The following is a 19,350-nucleotide window of genomic DNA, read 5'->3' as shown; positions in this document are numbered from 1 at the left end:
GAATCAGAATAGGACATATGTGGTAAATGGGAGAGCATTGAGGAATACAGAAGAGCAGAAAGATTTAGGAGTAACGGTACATCGTTCCCTGACGGTAGAAACTCACGTGAATAGGGTGGTGAAGAAGGCTTTTAGTATGCTGGCCTTTATCAATCATTGCATGGAATATAGGAGTTGGGAGGTGATGTTGAGATTGTATAAGACGTTGGTGCGGCCTAATTTGGAGTTCTGTGTGCAGTTCTGGTCGCCTAATTATAGGAAGGATATAAACAGAGTGGAGAGAGTGCAGAGAAGGTTTACCAGAATGTTGCCTGGGTTTAAGCATCTGGAGAATGGGGAGAGATTGGACAGATTGGGTCTTTATTCTTTGGAGCGTAGAAGGTTGAGAGGGGATTTGATAGAAGTATTTAAGATTATGAAAGGGATAGACAGAATGGATGTGGATAGACTATTTCCGTTAAGAGGAGGAAAGTTTAAAACAAGAGGACATGAGTTAAGAATTAAGGGGCAGAGGTTTAGAGGTAACATGAGGGGGAACTTCTTTACTCAGAGAGTGGTAGCTGTGTGGAATGATCTTCCGGGAGAAATAGTGGCGGCGGAGTCAATTGTATTATTTAAGAAAAGGTTGGACAGGTATATGGATGAGAAGAAGATGGAGGGTTATGGGCATTGTGCAGGGAGGTGGGACTAGAAAGGGGTGTTTGGTTCGGTGCGGACTAGAAGGACCTAATGGCCTGGTTCCGTGCTGTAATTGTTATGTTATGTTATGTTATGTTATCACGAAAAGCCCGTTTGATTTCTACTGCTCTTAAACATTTATTAATATCCATTTTGATTGCAGACACTTCTTCATATATATTAACCATTTTTCCTCTAAACTCAGCAAATTGGGTCTTATGATCTAAAAAACCTTGAGTTACTTGCACAGCCATATTGTCCATTCTCCTCATAAAATCTTCTGTTAAAGGTACTGTAATTTCATTTTCAGCAACTGAAGTTTTAAAAGTTTGCAATTAAATGGGTTTATACCTTTGAGGTCTACCTTCTATAATTCTAGCAGCTTGTAGAATTACTTCTTTCCCTTCTTCTTGTTCTTCCAACATTGTCAGCATCTCTTCCTCTTCTTCCTGTTCAACGGAGACCATCTCGGCCTGAGCCACTTGGCCATGGGTCTGGACCCCCCCCTCAGGCCGAGCTGACTTTGTTGGCCCGGCGAAGGCCGGTCACTCCAACAGCCCGGGCCCAGTCAGGTGTGGTGTGCATGCATGACCCTTCACGCATGCCCAGATCAGCCAGGGCTCGGAGGTGAATATCCTCCAACCCTGTGCTAGTCGCGCTGTCGATGCACAAGCGTTCATGCTTGGGGCACATGTTCTCATGCTCCCTGGCCTCATCGGGCGTGCGTGTAGTGTCGCGCTCGTGCCCCCCCACTCCAGGATCGAACTCACTGCACCAGTGCCATCTTGTGTCCATGAACGCAATGAGGGCACCGGTGTAACGTTCAATTTTGTCTGTAGAGTTCTCTGTGGTTTTGGGGCTTCTCCAGTCGACTCCCGTGGATCCTTTTGGAAGGTAGTCCTCAATTCCTCTCCACGTTTCAAATGTAATTTCTTCACCAACTGTCCTCTCGTTTTCTTCATTGTTACTGTGTACAAAGTTTAAGCCACTTCAGAAAAAGTTTTAAGATTGCTGAATATCTTTGTACTGACAATAACCACACCAGCAGTGAGAGTATAAGACAGCTTTAATAAACTAATATGTACACTAAGAGATCTTGTCTCTCTGCAAGACGAACCTGGAAGGCTAGACTGTAGCTCTGGACTGCTTTATATACAAGGTCACTGGGATGACCCCTGGTGACCTAGTGGTGTAATTACATATCACCACAATCTTTTATAATTCGGGCATTAATTATTCGGCTGGGGAGAGATGGTTCCACACTTCTTCTTCCTATGCCATCTTGCCATGCACCCTTCCTATTGTATTTCCTCAACAGTGTCCTCCCTTTCTTCAGCCATGATATTATCTCAGAACAGTAATGTTACTCCTCCCTTAATTCCCACCCTATTCCTTTTAAAACATCTAAACCTTGGTAGCTGTGCATCAGCCACTCCTGTCCTTCTGCCACCAAAGTCTCTCTAACAGCCACAACTCATAATTCCACATACTTGGTCAATGCTCCAAGTTCAAACCTGACCTTGGGTGTTGTATATTGTCCCTATAACAATATGGATTTCTCTTTCTGCCCCAGTTTCCTCTCACATCCCAAAAGTTGTGCAGGTTGGTAAGTTAATTGGCCACTTGTTTATTAGGTGAGGGGTGGAATCTGGAGAGAAATAATGAGAATGAGAGGAGAAAAATAAATAAATAATATAGAATTAATGTAATCAGTTGTTTATGGTTGGCATGGACTTGGAAAGCTGAACGGCCCATTCTGTGTTGAATGGCTGTTGCACTTTTATCATTTTGAAAAGAAATAGATCACCTTCAGTCTTTTAAAACAATTACTCATCTCTTTTATTTAACAGGGAGGAGATTATTCGGTGAAAAGCCTATGTCCTCCCTCAGTTTGCCATCATTTGTACATACTACTTTGCAATTTGTAATCCTTTTCACTGTTATTTCATTGTTTATTTTTGCAGATGGGACTCATTCCTTACATGTTATATCAATATCTGGAAGTGTTGCTTATTCATTAATTCAGAGAATAAAATAAAAATTAATCAAGTTAAGTCGAGTTTATTTGTTGTTCATACCATAAACCTTGGAGTGAAAAACTAGATAACATTTCTCCAGAATGTGGAGCTGGTTATTTACATCGATAAATTACCTCAGAAACTTTTTTTATGAATAACACATCATAAATAAGATATCACTTATATCATGTTGCATAAATCCTATCTTAGTTCAAAGTAACATATGAATTTTCACAAGAAGGAAAACTGGATAGCATACCAAATGCTCGAAAATAAAACACAAAAATCTGTAGACACTGGTTGAAGTAAAAACACATAATGCTGGACAAACTCAGCAGGTCAGTATTCTTAATATAGCAAAGGGCTTGAGACCTTTATTAAGGTATGGGAAAATTTTGCCAGGGGTGTGAACAAGAATAGGGGGGAGGTTTGGTCGCAAAGGCAGGAGGTGACAGATAGGTGGAGAAGGGAGGGAGGGAACAGCAGCAATCAAGGGAGGAGGGATGGCTAGTTGAATAAAGAGGGAAGGGATGAGGAGAGCTGGAAAGGGGAAGGGGTAGGGGTGGGAAAAGAGGAGAACAGATTAGCAGAAAATGGAAAAGTTCTCAGGGCAGGGAGATCTTGATCCAGAGGGCACAAGTTTCAGGATGGATGATATGTAATTTCAGATGTTTCACACATAGGGTGGTAGTTACCTGCAGAAGGGAGAGGTCATTTAGAAAGATCATGGTCGATCAGGCCATGGGCTCAGCTCCACCGACCTCCCTTTACCCCATAACCCTAATTCCCCTACTTGGCAAATATTTATCAATCTGTATTTTTAAAAAAAATTCAAAGAGGTTGTCTGCACAACTCATCTCCATCTCAAGCCTATTGCCTTGAATCTTGAGGCTTTTTGCCCCCTCTCCCAGAGAAGGTGGTAGTAACGAGAGCAGTAAAACACAAAAGTCTGCAGACACCGTGGTTGAAGTAAAAACACAATCCTGCAGAAACTCAGCAGGTCAAATAATGTTCTTTACGTAGCAAAGGATACAAAACCAGAGGTGGCTAAACTGCGGCTCACAAGCCACATGCGGCTCTTTGATATATAATGTGTGGCTTGGAGAAATATGTTGGCTGAGACAGGAATCATAAGAGCTGGGGCTCACAATGGTAGTTTTAATGGTTGTGATTTGCAATTGCGTGATTGTGGTGTGTGTGGTTGTGTTGTGGCCAGTGAAATTCGCAGTGTCGGTGTGATTCAGGCCACCTGCCCTCAGGAGCTCCAGATGCCCCAGCCACACACTCTCGCTTGGCCCTGGCCGCCCACCCATCCAAGCTCCTGACGTCTCGAACGTGGACTTTCCAGCTGGCCCCGGCCAGCCGTCTGCCCATCCAGTCTCCTGTCGCGCCAAACATACTTACTGATATAAGCAAAATATTTGGCATGTATATGTGTACTTTCTGATTATTCAAACTAACACTGCAGGTAATATATTATCTGATACAGCGCCAGCAATTAGGATCAGAAATTGAATCCTGCACTGTCAGGAGTTTGTTCATTCTCTCCGTTTCCCCAGGGGCTCCAGTTTCCTCCCACCATTTGAAACTTACCGGGGGTGTTGGTTAACTGGGTGTAAATTGGGTGGCACAGGTTCGTGGGCTGAAATGGCCTGTTACCATGCAGTATGTCTAAATGTTATAAAAATACATTAGAAATTAGCAGGTTTAAAACTACACACATGAATAAATATCATATATTTCTTAATAATAATTATGCCGATTAAAAAAAATGCATGGAAGAGTAAAAACTTGTAATATTTTTTCACGTCTTGCAGGTCTCAACCATCTGAAGTTGTGTGGTTTGGCCACCCTTTTGCACATCACCAAGGCTCGAGGCCTTCATCAAGGTACCGCATGGGCAAAAGGTGGGCTGGCTCCCGAACAAAAACAACTGCAGTCCATGGCATTGACCTCGCCCCTTGCCTCAAGAGGCCGCAAGCAGCCTCACGCGGCACGTGACCAGGAAGTGCGCACGCCCCACCAACTCCCGCCGCAATGAGCGGGTCTCAATAAAGTTGGGTTGTTGTGATATTTTGTTTGCGCTCAAGATGGATGCGGTTCGGCGCAGGGTTGCGGAGTAGGCAGGGTCGGTTTCCTTCCTTCCTTCCTTCCTCTCTCTCCTCGAGCTCCCGGCGGGAGAATGGAGGCGGGACGCCTTGCGGAAGGCAAAGAGATCCGCATCATCGGGTCGGAGCTGGTGGAAAATTACACGGTGAGTGCGACCTCCTCGTCCAGGCCAGGGAAAGGCGCAGGACGGGGGCCTTCAATGACGGAGATAGAAAATGAAGAGAGAATGTTTCGGGCTTGGGAGCAGAGGGGAATCTTCTGCGTCCAACTCGCTGGGTATCGGGCTGCCCTTTAGAGGAGCCATTAATCCCCGATTGACCAAAGAAAACGTGATTCGTAGCCCACCCAGTGAACTGTCCTTGAGTTTAAGAGTGAGGAAGCGTTCCGGCCTGAAACGCTGACACATTTTTCTTCCACTCGCTGAGTTTCTTCAGCAGACCCTGTTTTGCCCCATAGAGAGCCTCTTGTGTGTCTCCTCATCATCTTTCAAAGGTTTTTTTCCCCCCTCATTTTCCATCAATTTAAATGCAAATGGATTGGATTTGGCCACATTTGTGTAATTCCATTGAGTTATTTGGCTTCTCTTCCTTCCCGTTTATTGCTGCATGCAGATAGAGGTCAACAGAATCCTGTGTTTTACCAGTAATAGAGGTTGCTTTGCAAGCAGATGAGTGACACAGTGCTAAAGTGCAGTGATACAGAGCAAGATTGGTTGTTACAGAGCAAAGGCAACATAATTTTACTATTTTGGGATTCATTCATGAGTCTGATAATCGCAGGAAAAAACTTGAATTTAGTAGTATGTGATCTCATACACAGGAATCCTCTTTCTGATATGAGGTGGGCGATGAGCTTGCATCTGGGATGGGATGTTTTTTAAAATGCTGGCTACTTTTCCAAGGCAGCAGGAGTTGTAGGCATGACCCATGTTAACAACCCTTTGCAGTTTGTTGTGGTGTTGGGCAAAGCATTTCCTGGACCAAACAGTGGTGCACCCTCATAGGATTCTTTCAGTGGTGTGCTGGTAGAAATTGGGTGCCACTGACATGCCAAATTTTCTCCAGCTTCTGAGCAAGTAGAAGTGATGGTGTGCTTTCTTGCCTACTACTTTGACGTGGATGGACCAGGACAGATCACTGGAGATATTTACACAAGTAACTTAAAGCTGTCCACCATCTTGACCGCAGTACAGTTGATGCAGACCAGCGAGTTAGCTGTGCTTCTCCTATAAAAGTCTCAAATCAGTTCCTTGATCTTGCAGAGATTTAGAGAGGAGTTGTTATCCGAGCACTTAGCTATAGACAATAGGTTAAAACCACTTTGGTATTTAATTTTACTGAACATCCATTGACTTAGTTGCAGGGATCTTTCAGAGTAAAATATGAAGTTAATGAACTGTTTGCAATAGATGTCGTTATTTAAATTTACTCACTGCTACTTTTGCATTTTCATCTTTTGAAGTTTGTTTGCATGTTTTTGAAAAGAAACGTGCTTTGTTTCCCTCTGGAGCAGAACCATTGACTTGCCCAATTGTTTTTATCACCACTCTGGACTGATTTTTGATTGACCAGAAATTAATTACAACTGAAGATAAAAAGCTATTATCTTTGCCTCTTACCACAAACACCATTCACTGATACCGCCCCTTCGCCGATTCTGAAGCTAAACCAAATGCAACATTAGTATTATATTTGACATCTGGGTTTGTGTTCCTGCCATCACTGTAACAATCAACTTTGTAACATTTCTTGACTCCATCCTACCTCAGATGTTTGTTACTTCTGGGCTTGACTACAGTACTGTATTCCCCATTGATATCCTTTAATCCAAGTCAAGTTTATTATCCATGTGAGTATGGGATTGTGACTCAATTGAAATGGGAAGTCTCTGTTGTAGCAGAGGGAGCAGTGGTGCTCAGCAAAGCAAACTACCAATTTGCAACCGGTCTCTGTTGTAGTGGAGGGAGCGGAGGTGCTCAGTGAAGCAAACTCCAAATTTGTTCTGTTGTAGCAGAGGTGCTCAGCAAAGCACTTAGTTGTAGTGGAGGGAGCAGAGGTGCTCAGCGAAGTGCTTTGTTGTAGTAGAGGGAGCAGAGGTGCTCAGCAAAGCGCTTTGTTGTAGTGGAGGGAGCAGAGGTGCTCAGAAGCACTCCCATCTCTTCAGTGATGCAAGATTCCCCGAACCGGACCGCCTCATTTTCACAATGGATGTCCAATCCCTTTATATCTCCATCCCCCACATAGAAGGTCTGAAAGCACTTTGCTTCTTTCTGGACCCGAGATCTGACCAGTCACTCTCAGCCACTATCCTCCTATGCCTGGCTAAACTTGTCCTTACTTTAAATAACTTCTCACTTCCTTCAAATTAAAGGTGTAGTCGTGAGTACCCAGCTACACTTGCCTGTTTGTGGGCTTTGTGGATCAATCTATTCTACAAGCCTACACAGGCAAGATGCCTTAGCTCTCCCTCCAGTGTATCAATGACTACATCGGGGATGCCTCATATACCCACGATGAGCTTGTCAACTTCATTCTCTTCCCAGCTAACTTCCACTCTGATCTTAAACTCACTTGGTCCATCTCTGATAACACTCACCCCATCCTGGATCTCACTGACTCCATTTCAGGAGACGAGCTTTCCATCGACATATATAACAAACCTTTTTACTCCACAACTACCTTGATTGCACTTCTTCACACCCTGTCCCCATCCCCTTCTCTCAATTTCTGTCTCTGTCACATCTGTTCCCAAGATGAGGCATTCCAGTCTAGATCTTTTGAAATTTCTGCCTTCCACAAATGTGGCTTCCCCTCCATCACCATCAACTTGGGCTTCACCCACATCTCCATTTCCGGCTCATCTGCCTATATTGGGAAGGGTTGTGGAGGTCATGTGACAGTACTGCCCCCTACCTAGTCAGAGGACAAACCAGCTGCCAATCAAGGTTTGGTTCCACCCCACCCATTAGTGTACATCTTGTCATTTTAACCTTGTAAATTACCTGGACTGGACTCTCCACCCTGCCTGTACTTGGCCTTGGGTCATTGGCTGTTGTAATTGGATTAACCCTCCTGGCATTCTCTACTAACGACCTGGGCTTGACCCTCAAGCACTATAAAGGTTCCATGTGCTCTTTGTTCTCACTCTTTGCGAGCTTGAGACCACTCTGCTTCACTTCAGGCCTAGAAATGTGGAAGGGTGCTGGAGAAACTGTTGGTAAGATGTGCACTGTTAACAGGGATGAGAGCATTTAATTAGTATCCTTTGTAGCATAGAGCTGTGCCTGCACTGAGTCAAGGGCTGGTGGGGCAACGTAGTGATTTTTTTTTCCTTTATCATTGTATGTACTAGTTAATTGTGAAGGGGTGTGTGTGGGTGTGTATTTTCCTCCCTCGCTATTTTCCCCACGTTCATTATTAATTGTCTGCTATTACTTTCCTATGGCTGCTGTAAACTGTGCGTGTGCTGCATTTGTTCCCATTTCCCACACTTGCCTTCTGTAAATAAAATCCTTCCCTACCAAAACTGTGTCCAGAGTCCTTGTCTTTGAAACCTACCAAACCTGTTTTCTCTGGCCCCCTCTGCCCACATATGCAACAAACTAGAATCCCCGGGTTTGGTGGGTGGGGGTGGGGGGCAATAGGGGCTTTATTTGGAACATGTATCAATTATTAATTCACATTTAATTATTTATCTGTGGTGGTAATTTTGGAACTGTTTGTTGATTAAAAATCAAAATAAAATAGTCAAAAAAAACATAGAATCCCCCTCATTCTCACCTACCACCCCACCAGCCTCTGCATCCAGCACATTATTTGCCAGAAATTTCAGGATCTCACCACCAGACACATTTTTCCCTTCTCCTCCATCTCTTCTGTAGGGATGGCCTTCTCCATGATTCCCTTGTGTACTCATCCATCCCCACTTAATGCTTTCCCTGTGGCCGCAGCAGGTGCAACATTTGCACCCACACCTCCTCCCTCACTGCGGTCTGGGGCCCCAAACAGGCCTTTCAAGTGAAGCAACACTCATTTGTCTATCCACAGCACTGATTTACTGCATCCAGTGCTCCCTTTGGGGGCTTCTCTACATCGGAGAGACGAATTGCAAATTTGGAGTTTGCTCTGCTGAGCACCTCACTCCCTCTGCTACAACAGAGCCAACTATTTCAGTTCTGAGTCACACTCCTATTTGCCATGGCCTTGTGTACTATTCCACCCTGATCCAGATGACGTTAACATTGGCTTTTCCGGTATCTGCTAACCTGCCCACCTCCCCCTCCATCCACCCAGCCATCCCTCCTCCTCCCCCTGATCACTGCTGTCCCCTCCCTCCCTTCTTCACCTATCATCTCCTGCTTTCCATTCCACCCCCCCCCCCCCCCAATCCTTTAGTTCAGACGCTTGCCAACATTCTTCCATACCTTGATGAAGGGCTCAAGCCCAAAATGTTGGTTATGTATTTTTAATCTTTACTACATAAAGGAGACAGTTTGACCATCTGAGTTTCTCCAGCATTTTATGTTTTTACATTAGTTAAGTGGACTCCAAGGAACTTGGTGCTCTCTACTCTCTCCAATGCAGAGTTGTGTAGTAGAGGGTGGTCGTTTCGTTCATGGTCCTCCTAAAGTCCACAATTCTCTCCTTCACCTAGTTCATGTTGAGACTGATTGTTACTCTTGCACCATTTCACGAGATTTTCCACCTTTTCTCTATAGTGCGACTCATTGATGTGGCTAATGAGGCTGACTATTATTGTGTCATTTACAAACTCGATGACGCTGTTGGAGCTGGATCTGGTGATGCAGTGTGGGTCAGTAGCATGAACAGGAGTGGGCTGAGCACACACCCCTGAGGTGTTACTGTGCTCGATGTTCTGCTACTGATCTGGACAGATTGTGGTTTTTCTTTACTGGATTCTGGACTTCTTAACAGAGAGGGTATTGAGTTCCAGCAAGGACAACTTCTTCAGTACCCTCTGGGGAATGATTGCATTAGATGCTGAGCTGAAGTCGATGAACAGCATATGAGGCATTTTTCTCCAGGTGGGTCTGGATGGAGTGAAGGGGCAAGGCTAAAGCATCGTCAGTGGCATAGTCTCTTCTACAGGTGAATTGAAATGGGTCCACATCACCTTCCATCACCAGACGCTCAAAGCATTTTACAATGGCAGAGGTTAGTCCCCCAGGGTGGTAGTCATTGAGGCATGTCATTGTCGTTCTCTTGGGTACCGGGATGAAGGTGGCTGTCGTAAAATCTGTGGGGATGATGGACTGCTGCAGTAAGTTGTTAAAGATTATCTGTTCTTTTATAACTGCCCTTTTCGCCCATCATCTCTGTGGTTGCACACATACTTTAAAACTTGCTGAGCATTGTCTGCACTGAGTTGATTAAGAAACTACTTTTGATTAGTTTGTTATTTTATGGTGGACGTAAGCAGTGTTTATTATTTGTTGTGCATTGTGATTTATTCATTGATGGATTGCATTGATTTTTTTTTTTGAGAGGCAGGGTTCATTGTTTCATTTTAAACCAGAATTTTGTAATTTCTTACAGTGCATGGTATCAGATAAGAACATGTAAAGTAACCTTAATCAAATCTTGCAGAGTTGATTACTGGTTTGTAGTAGATTATTCAATTAAGTTTTGTTGTATTGATCATGTGTTTTTATATGAAAAATGTTGGAGAATTATGTTCAATGAGAGTGGTAAAATACACAGATTATTTTTCCATCAGTACATTAAGTAAAATATTAGGCAAAACTAAAGTTTTGTTTACATTCAATCAAGGAGGTCCAGGACTTGATGTTGAATCTTAATTAACTTCTGAAGAAGTGGCAAAGAGTCTGAATACTGGAACTGCTTCAATTTGGAGGTGAAGAAGTAGTTTGAGCTCCAGATATTTTGATCCATTGATTCAGGATTACTACTATGTTTCCAAGGCTTTGGGGGGTTGATGGCCTCTTCCATGTGCCTATCTAAGAGTTCTTGTGGTATTGGCCTCTACCACTACCCCCAGCAGTCCATTCCAAGTACCCATTGTTCTCTTTATTTAAAAAAAAAACAAACCCCTCTATCTCCTCTAAACTTTCCTCTGTTTACCTTAAACATGTTCTATGGTATTGTTAAAAACACTGAAATGCTGGAGGAACTCTGTTGGTTTCGCAGCATCTATAGGAGGTAAAAATATATTACCTGTGGTGGTGCACATCCTCGTGGCGAACTGGCCCCGCTTGTATCAACGCACTGGTGGGGCAGCCGCAAGAAGATGATGCCGTCGGGGGACCTCCATGCCTCATGGTTTAGGCCAGGGAGCACGCCTCAGGCAAGCGCGGTGATGGCACTGCCGACGCGGGGCGGAGCTCACACCACCCTTAAAGGACGCGCGCGAGGTTTGAATAAACAGTTTGTTTGAAATGTCTGGGTGTGTTTCATTCTGTGTAGCAGTCTCTACATTGGTGGCCTCCCGATATGGATTCCGCAGCAATCAGTGCTGTCGCGGTGCAACTCCTTACCCCCCCCCCCCCCCCCCCCCATGCACTTGTTTTGGGCAGGCAGAAGTGCAGTTTTACCTCAGACACATCACCTCAGACGTCACGATGTTCTACCATGTCGTGAACGCGCTCCATGAAGAATCCGCAGCCAGGGTGGACGACTTCATCCACGACCACTGGAGGAAGGTAAATACCTTGCTCTCAGAAGCCTCCACCTCGGCACCTTTGGCCTCTCCCGGCAGCATCGTGCCACCAGGCTCCTTCATCTGGATGGTCTGGTCGACAGAACCCCATCTGCCCTCATGGATGAAGCGCTGGCAGAGTGCCACAGACCCTGCTTGATGTTCGAACAGGCTTTCCTCAAGCAGATGCCGAAGGGCATCCAACTCCTGATGGCAGATGAGGATTTTTCAGATCCACGCAGTGGCAGCCCGCGCAGACGTCCTCTGGTGGACCAATCGAGAAAATGAGGCTGCCTTCAGCCAGGTTACCCGCCCAGGACACAATCGGCCGCAAGCACAAACCGGAAGAACACCATCCCACCTGGTGTTTCTACCATCAATGCTGGGGGGGCCCATGCCTACAAATGCAGGCAGCCCTGTTCATTCCAGGGAAACAACCCGGCCAGCTGCCGTTGATGGATGTGACAGCTGGCCGCACTAACAGCCTCCTGCATGTGATTGATAAGTCCAGTGGCTGGCATTTCCTGGTAGACACCGGAGCAGAACTGTGTGTGCTTCCCCCGACTGCCCTCGAGACCCACACCCGTGCACAGGGCTCAACCCTACGGCGGCCAATGGATCCTCTTTTGGCACACGCAGCGCACAGATCCCAATCGGCAAAGACAAGTTCCGCTGGAAGTTCGTACTGGCCTTGGTGGGCACAGTGCTGCTGGGAGCAGATTTCCTCCAGGTGCACAGCCTGTTGGACATCAAAGGCAAGCGGTTGGTATATGCCTGCACCTTCCAATCTGTCCACCTCAACTCCACAGATGAGCGCAACCTGGGAATAGCTTCCATCAGCAACCCCAAGGACGAGTATTCTCGCATGCTCGACGATTTTCCAGCCATCCTGCAGCCGCAGTTCACTTCTGCCATGCCCCAAACATGGAGTCCGCCACCATATTTTGACCCAGGGCTCCCCCTCCACGCCAAAGCCAGGTGGTTTCCCCCTGAGAAGCTGCAACTGCCAAAATAGGAGTTCTCCTGACTGCAGGAGCTGGGGGTCATTCGCAGGTTGGATAGCCCTTGGGCCTCCCCCCTCCACGTGGTCCCAAAGGCTTCCGGGGGTTGGTGCCCATGCGGGGACGACTGCCACCTCAATGTCGCGACTCTGCCTGACCAATATCCCATCCCACATATACAGGACTTTACGGCCAATTTGCACGGCGCCCGGGTTTTTTCGAAGGCCGACCTGGTAAGGGGGTACCACCAAATCCCAGTCCACCCCAACAACATCGGCAAGATGGCGATCATCACCCCATTTGGCCTATTCGAGTTTCTGCAGATGCCTTTCAGCCTTAAAAATGCGGCTCAGACATTTCAATGGCCGATGGACGCAATAGGGTGAGATTTGGACTAGGTATTTATCTATCTCGATGACATCCTCATTGTCAGTCGGGACCATGATGAATACATAGTCCATCTCCATGTGCTATTTGCCTGTCTGGCAGAGTTCAGCCTCAAGGTCAATGTGGCCAAGTGCCAGTTTGGCAAGGAGTTCCTGGGCCATAATATCTCCGTGGACAGGGCCGCCCCAGCACCCAAGAAGGTCGCAGCCGTATGCCAGTTCCTGAATCCCGAAACCCTCAAAGGTCTACAGGAATTCACCAGGATGGTCATCTTTTACCACCATTTTATCCCATGGGTGGCTTGCATCATGTAGCCATTGTTCGCACTGATCGCCGCCAAGAACAAAACCCTGGAATGGATGGAAGAAGCCGAGAACGCTTTCATCATGACGAAAGACACCCTGGTGACCGCCACCTTACTAGCCCACCCGCAGCCTGACGCCCACACTGCAATCTTAGTGGGTGCTTCATCCAAGGCCGTCGGGGGTGTCCTGGAGCAATTGGTCAATGGCCAGTGGCACTCACTTGCTTTCCTCAGCAGGCACCTCCACCCCCCCGGAGCAAAAATACAGCGCCTTCGACAGGGAACTTCTGGCCCTGTACCTGGCCATCAGACACTTCTGGTACTTCCTAGAGGGCAGGCCATTTACTGTTTTCACTGACCACAAACCACTCTCTCAGGCCCTTGTAATGTCAAAGCATCCCTGGTTGGTGCGCCAGCAGCGGCATCTGTCCTATGTATTGGAGTTCACCACCGACATTCGACACCGAGCGGGTAAGGACGATGTCGTCGTAGACGCACTCTCAAGGCCCACCATCCACAGCCTCGCCCCGGCCTGGACTATGCCTAGCTAGCACAGGCACAGAAGGAAGATGCAGACACGCAAGCCTTCTGCACCGCCATCACGGGCCTCCAGGACCTCAAACTGCCGGACAGCCCTGACACGCTGCTCTGCGACGTCTCCACCAGCTCGCTGCGCCCGGTAGTCCCACTGCGATGGAGACCGCAGGCCTTCAGCATGGTCCACGACTTAGCTCACCCCTCAGTCAAGACCTCTGTCCGCATGGTGGCGGAACGGTTCGTGTGGCATGGCCTCAAGAAGCAGGTAGCCCAGATGGCGAGAAACTGCATGCAGTGCCAGACCTCCAAAGTCCAGTGCCTTGTAAAGGCCCCAGTACAGTAGTTTGACCCCACAGCCAAGCGGTTCAAGCACATACACATCGACATCGTGGGTCCCCTGCTGGTGTCCAGGGATGCCCGCTATTTGTTGACCGTGATCAACCACACGACAAGGTGACCGGAAGCCATCCTCCTGAGACATTTCCGCCGAGTCCTGCGCTAGGAACCTACTCGCCCACTGGATCACCAGGTTCAGAGTCCTGGCACACGTGACAAGCGACAGGGATGCCCAGTTCACATCTGCCCTCTGGTCGCAGCTGGAAAATCTCGTGGGGATCAAGCTCCATCACACCACCGCATACCATCCCCAAGCCAACGGCCTAGTGGAGTGCTTCCACTGGCACCTAAAGTCAGCCCTCATGACTCGCCATACCAGCCCCAACTGGATGGGCAAATTGCCCTGGGTCCTGCTCTGCATCAGATCAGCTCTGAAAGAAGACCTTCAGGTATTGTCCGCGGAGTTGGTCTATGGCGCACCGTTGTTGCTATCTGGGGAGTTCTTTGGCCCAAGCATTGGTTCCGAGACTGAGAATCAGACCTTGCTGGCAGACTTACGGGTTAAGCTCGCCTTACTAGAGCCCCCACCACCGACCCACCATGGCACCTGCCCATCCTGCATCCCCAAAGAACTGGCCAAGACTGATTTCGTTTTTGTCCGGTGAAGCCCACACACAGCGCCCCTTCAAAGTCCTGCAACGCTCAGGCAAGACATTCACCCTGGACATCGGGGGCTAGGAGGAGATATTCACATTTGACAGACTCAAAGTGGCACACCTGGACCTTAGCCAGCCGGTACTGACGGCCCGGCCGAAATGATGAAGGGGACCGCCCAAGCGGTGAGATGTGTAAAGTGGTTCTGGTGGGGGGGGGGGGGTTGTGTGGTAGCGCACATCCTTGTGGTGAACCGGCCCCTCTTGTATCGCCGCACCGGCGGGGCAGCCGTGAGAAGATGACGCTGTCAGGCGACCTCCGTGCCTCATGGTTTAGGCCAGGGCGCGTTCCTCGGGCAAAAGTGGTGATGTCACCGTTGACGTGGGGAGGAGCTTATGCTGCCCTTAAAGGGCGCAAGCAAAGTTTGAATAAACAGTTCGTTTGAAACCTCCAACGTGGTAGTGGTGTTTTTCATTCTGTGTAGCAGTCGCAACTGACGTTTTGGGCCTGAGCCTTTCTACAATAAGCAAAAAGCAGGGAGGTGTCTGACTTTGCCTTTGGGTTTAATCTTTGAAAGTGGATCAGTTCACACTTTTGCATCAACTCTATGAGTAACCCATTGTAGCCGATGAGAACCCTCAACATTATCTATAACATCTCTTACCTTCATGTTATCTGCAAATTTATTGACTCACCCCTCCACTTCCTTAATTGTCATTTATAAAGATCACAAAGAGCAGGGATTCCAGAACATCCTTGTGGGTCACTCATCTACCATCAGAATCTGCTCTATCTGCTACTGCCTTCTTTGAGCCAGTCAATTCTGGATCCAAGCAGCCAAGTTTCTATGGGGGGGGGAAATTATTTTGTGAGGCATGGTGTGCCCCTCATAAAGCCATGTCAACTAAAAACTGAGTGGGCTCTCCTCGAACACTGTGATGAAAATATAAATTTTGACACTGATGTGATTCAAGTATGCAGCCTTCTGTTGCTAGATGATGTACTATTCGGGCGTTCAGTGTGTGTGAGCTATGGTGCGGAGCTATGCTGCTTCATCAGTTGGAGATGTCATACCAGATGACCTTGAACTTAAACATTATAATGGAATCTATGTTTATGATGGATTTGAGTCGTGTTATTAGACTTTTGAGATGATTTATTTTGATTTCGGCAGAAATCTTTTCTCTGATTTCAAGTACGGTGCTTTCTTTGGCTAATTAAATTTTAAATGTTTATTTGTAATCCTATTGATCCATTGAGGTTTAATGTGATAAAAGGCAGTTTTTTTGCTGTTGTTCATGACATTTCAGGCAATTAGTCAGGTGCCAAATGTGTGCATAACTTCTTGCATATTTGCATTGCTGCTTCAGTTGGTTGTTATCACTAATGACCGTGTATAACTTTCTTAGGTTTACATCATAGAAGTGAAAGTGGGGAATCACCAATGGACAGTTAAACACCGCTACAGTGATTTTCACGATCTGCATGAAAAGGCAAGATTTTGTATTTTCTGCTGCATTTGTGTTTTTCTTGATTGCTTAAAGCTTCTACAAAACAGGTTGTGCAGAGAGATACATTTTGAGAGCACTTTGAATGAATGTTTTTGGCTGGCATGCTCATTTTTGTTTGTTCTGCTTGTTGCTTCGACAGAATCAACAAGAGTCGTCCTTAAACAATTGCCTGCAATGATCATCTTCATTGGTTTTAAAATCTGAGTAATAAACTTCTTCCAAGAAGCAACACCATTTTCCTGAAGGAGATTAATGTATAAATTGTATGTTCCATAAATAATCAGCAATAATGTTTCGATAAGTCAAATACACATCTGACAATGAGAATTCCCATTGATTCCTTTTTGAATCTCATTCACAAAGATTCCTTTTTTTTTTGAAAACTTTATTTAAAATTTCACAAAGATTCTGAACCCTCGACTTCAATTTATTTTAAACATTTTTTTTGTGTCTTCCCTGATGCTTCTATTTGCTTCTTTCTGGTCCAGCAAATGTTTTGCATTTAGAGCTGCTGGCTACTTTATTCAACTTGGAAATTATTGACATATTGTTCCTTACATTTTATGCATTGTATACTGAAATATTAATCCATACTGTTGGTTTTGAAAGTCTTTAAATGTCTTTTTTGAAATATAGCTGACCGCAGGAAAAAAGATAGATAAAAACCTACTTCCACCGAAGAAGATCATTGGTAAAAATTCCAAAACATTTGTAGAAAAAAGGCAGAAAGAATTGGAGATATATTTGCAAACCCTTCTAGCAAAATTTCCTTTTGCTACTCCAAAGGCTTTGTCACATTTTCTGCATTTTGATCAATATGTAAGTTTTTAAAATTATTCTACAATAGTAGTGTATTTAATACTCCGTTATTTTTGAGATATTGAATGTCTATGAATTTTTAGATGCAGAAGTAAATATTAAAAGTTGGCTTGACAGATGAGATTTGTGCATTTATTCCCTTCCCTTCACTCAGCATGTATAGAAATTTCAGAAAATTATTGGTATTTTGGAACTGGTGCAGGGTTTATGACGCAACAAAGATTTTAATTAGTATTTAGTTGATTTGCAAAGTGGAGGAAATTGATTATTGGACCTGCTCCCTGCATTTTCTCCAGAAAAATGCAATGAGTGAATGCGGGCTCGTTTGTGTGGATAAAATCAATCTGCCGCATACACTGTTCAGCCACTAACATTTGGCCCTTTTGCACTGCCCATGAAAGACAGTATTATCTTTTTAACCATTTAACTTGCCTGGGTGAACGCGTCCAAAACAGTATGGAGGTCATTTCCATCCCAGTACTTACCCACCAAGGTTGGTAGTATTAGAGCCGATGTGTTTTGCATTAGCTCCAGTGTGAAAGGCTGACCCGCCTTCCCAGGACACCAATGCTTTAATGCTGCAGGTCTCACCGCCTTTTGCAGTGGGATGCCGGATCCCTTTGTAAAAGATTACACTGAATTGGCTTTTCTTGGTTCACTGTGAACACACTGATCCGGTTTTAAACATGGGTCATTGATACGCCAATTTACTGGGATATCGATATAAAAGGGGCTTAAACATGGGAATTATTTAAAACCCCTTTCACACTTGCATCCCACTAAATTGGCTGTTCAGCGTCCTGAGATCGGAATGGGGGTTTGGCTTTTCACACTTGACTACTCCTAACTGGGACAGTGAATGCTTTCACACTTGCAAGGATCCATCCCCGGTGTTAGGACTGTTCTGCCTTTATAAGGGACCATGGGAAAGTGCGAGCAATAAATAGTAATAGTGGACAATTTTTAAACGGTGGGAAAGTTGGTAGCACTATCGTGTACAATTTATAAATACCGTGAAAGGGGGGGGGGGTGGAAAAAGCGATGGCAGACCTGCCCTCCCAGAATTCCATGCAGTAGAGAAAGGGCTGTGTGCCTGGCTGCATACAAGGAGCATTCATTAGAGGGGTTTCTCTGCTGCACAGCATTCAGGGAAGTCAGGTCCACCATTGCTTTTTTTTCCCCATGGTCTTTATAAATTGTGTGCTGTAGCACTACCAATTTTCCCACACTGTTTAAAAATTGTCTGTTATTGCTATTTATTTTCTCTCCCACTATGATTTTCCCATGACAAAGTTTATATCTTCATTTTAATTTTTTTTCTTTCTGCACTCACAAAAAGTTGGGTCATTTCAATCCCACATTGCAATGACCCCTTTCACACTCGTCTGATTTCAACGCTGGCATCTGCAGATGCCTGGGATTGTACTAGGTCGAGGCCGTTAATCCTTGGTGTGAGATGACATCATCTGTCGCTGGAGTTGAGCTGAGTTTGCTTTCACACTTGCCACTTTACAGGCCGATTGGTGTTTGATTCCTAGGATCACTTGCAAGTGTGAAAGAGACTTAATATTCTACAGTTCTACCTTAGCTAGTTGTAGCTTGTCAGATATGGGCAGCTTTGAGGTAATTTGAATGTTGGCATTACTTGAAGCAAGTCATCCTACTTATTGCAAATAGGTGGCGATTGTTTTTCTGCTTGAACTGTGGAATGTAATAATTTGTTGCAACTGAATGGCTTTCTTGATCATATAAAAGAATGTACCACTAAGTGGTTTAGCTGGCACCTTACGTAGCCAAAAAGGAGTGCTTATAATAATTTCCTTCTCTAATCTGATAGCATTGTGTTTTAGAGCTACTGATTAGTTTTTATGTACATTAACTTGTTTCTGCAATAAGAACAATTTCATCTTATTAATATGATGTTTTAATTTGTGTTCTTTGGATTTCTAGTCCAGTGATGTAATGATTGCATAATTTATATCTAATTCCTTGCCCACCTGGAAAGAAAGTAATTTCAAGTTTGACAAACAAATTTATCACTTGACCTCCCTCTTTACATGAACTAAAATTCCATCATAATTTGGAATAGAAGTAACTTGGCATGTTGCAGGATTTTCCATTCTTTTTAAGGACCACATCTATGTTTACCAAAAAGAAATGCACCTTTACATGCACCTTTTTTTGTACATTTATATCCTGTATATTATAGTCAATAGGACTAAAAATTGTTCTCCACCTAGAAAAACACTGAGGGTATGTAAGAATTTTACGAAAACTGAAATCAATTGTGCCTTTTTACCACCATCAGTAAATATTTCTAT

General features: G+C 45.2%; 1 protein-coding gene across 17 annotated transcripts in view; it reads left to right on the top strand.

Moving 5' to 3' along the window:
- Nucleotides 1–4,722: 4,722 nt before the first annotated feature.
- nisch (nischarin) overlaps nucleotides 4,723–19,350 on the top strand; it is a 78,611-nt gene continuing 63,983 nt past the window's right edge. For 6 of the 17 annotated variants that reach the window (XR_011357482.1, XM_069937226.1, XM_069937228.1 and 3 more), the window contains exons 1-3: nucleotides 4,724–4,950; nucleotides 16,109–16,192; nucleotides 16,847–17,029. Coding sequence is in view for 14 of the 17 variants with exons in the window: in XM_069937226.1 (XP_069793327.1) it covers nucleotides 4,879–4,950; nucleotides 16,109–16,192; nucleotides 16,847–17,029 (339 nt within the window). In the remaining 3 variants the exon portion in view is untranslated. Of the gene's footprint in view, nucleotides 4,951–16,108; nucleotides 16,193–16,846; nucleotides 17,030–19,350 lie in introns of all 17 variants that reach the window. The other 11 variants (XR_011357480.1, XR_011357481.1, XM_069937223.1 and 8 more) reach the window with 6 other exon arrangements.

The sequence above is a fragment of the Narcine bancroftii genome, chromosome 5, assembly GCF_036971445.1.
Source record: "Narcine bancroftii isolate sNarBan1 chromosome 5, sNarBan1.hap1, whole genome shotgun sequence".
Lineage (NCBI taxonomy): Eukaryota > Metazoa > Chordata > Chondrichthyes > Torpediniformes > Narcinidae > Narcine > Narcine bancroftii.
Note: the sequence above shows the minus strand (reverse complement) of the source record. Positions and strands in the feature narration are given on the sequence as shown.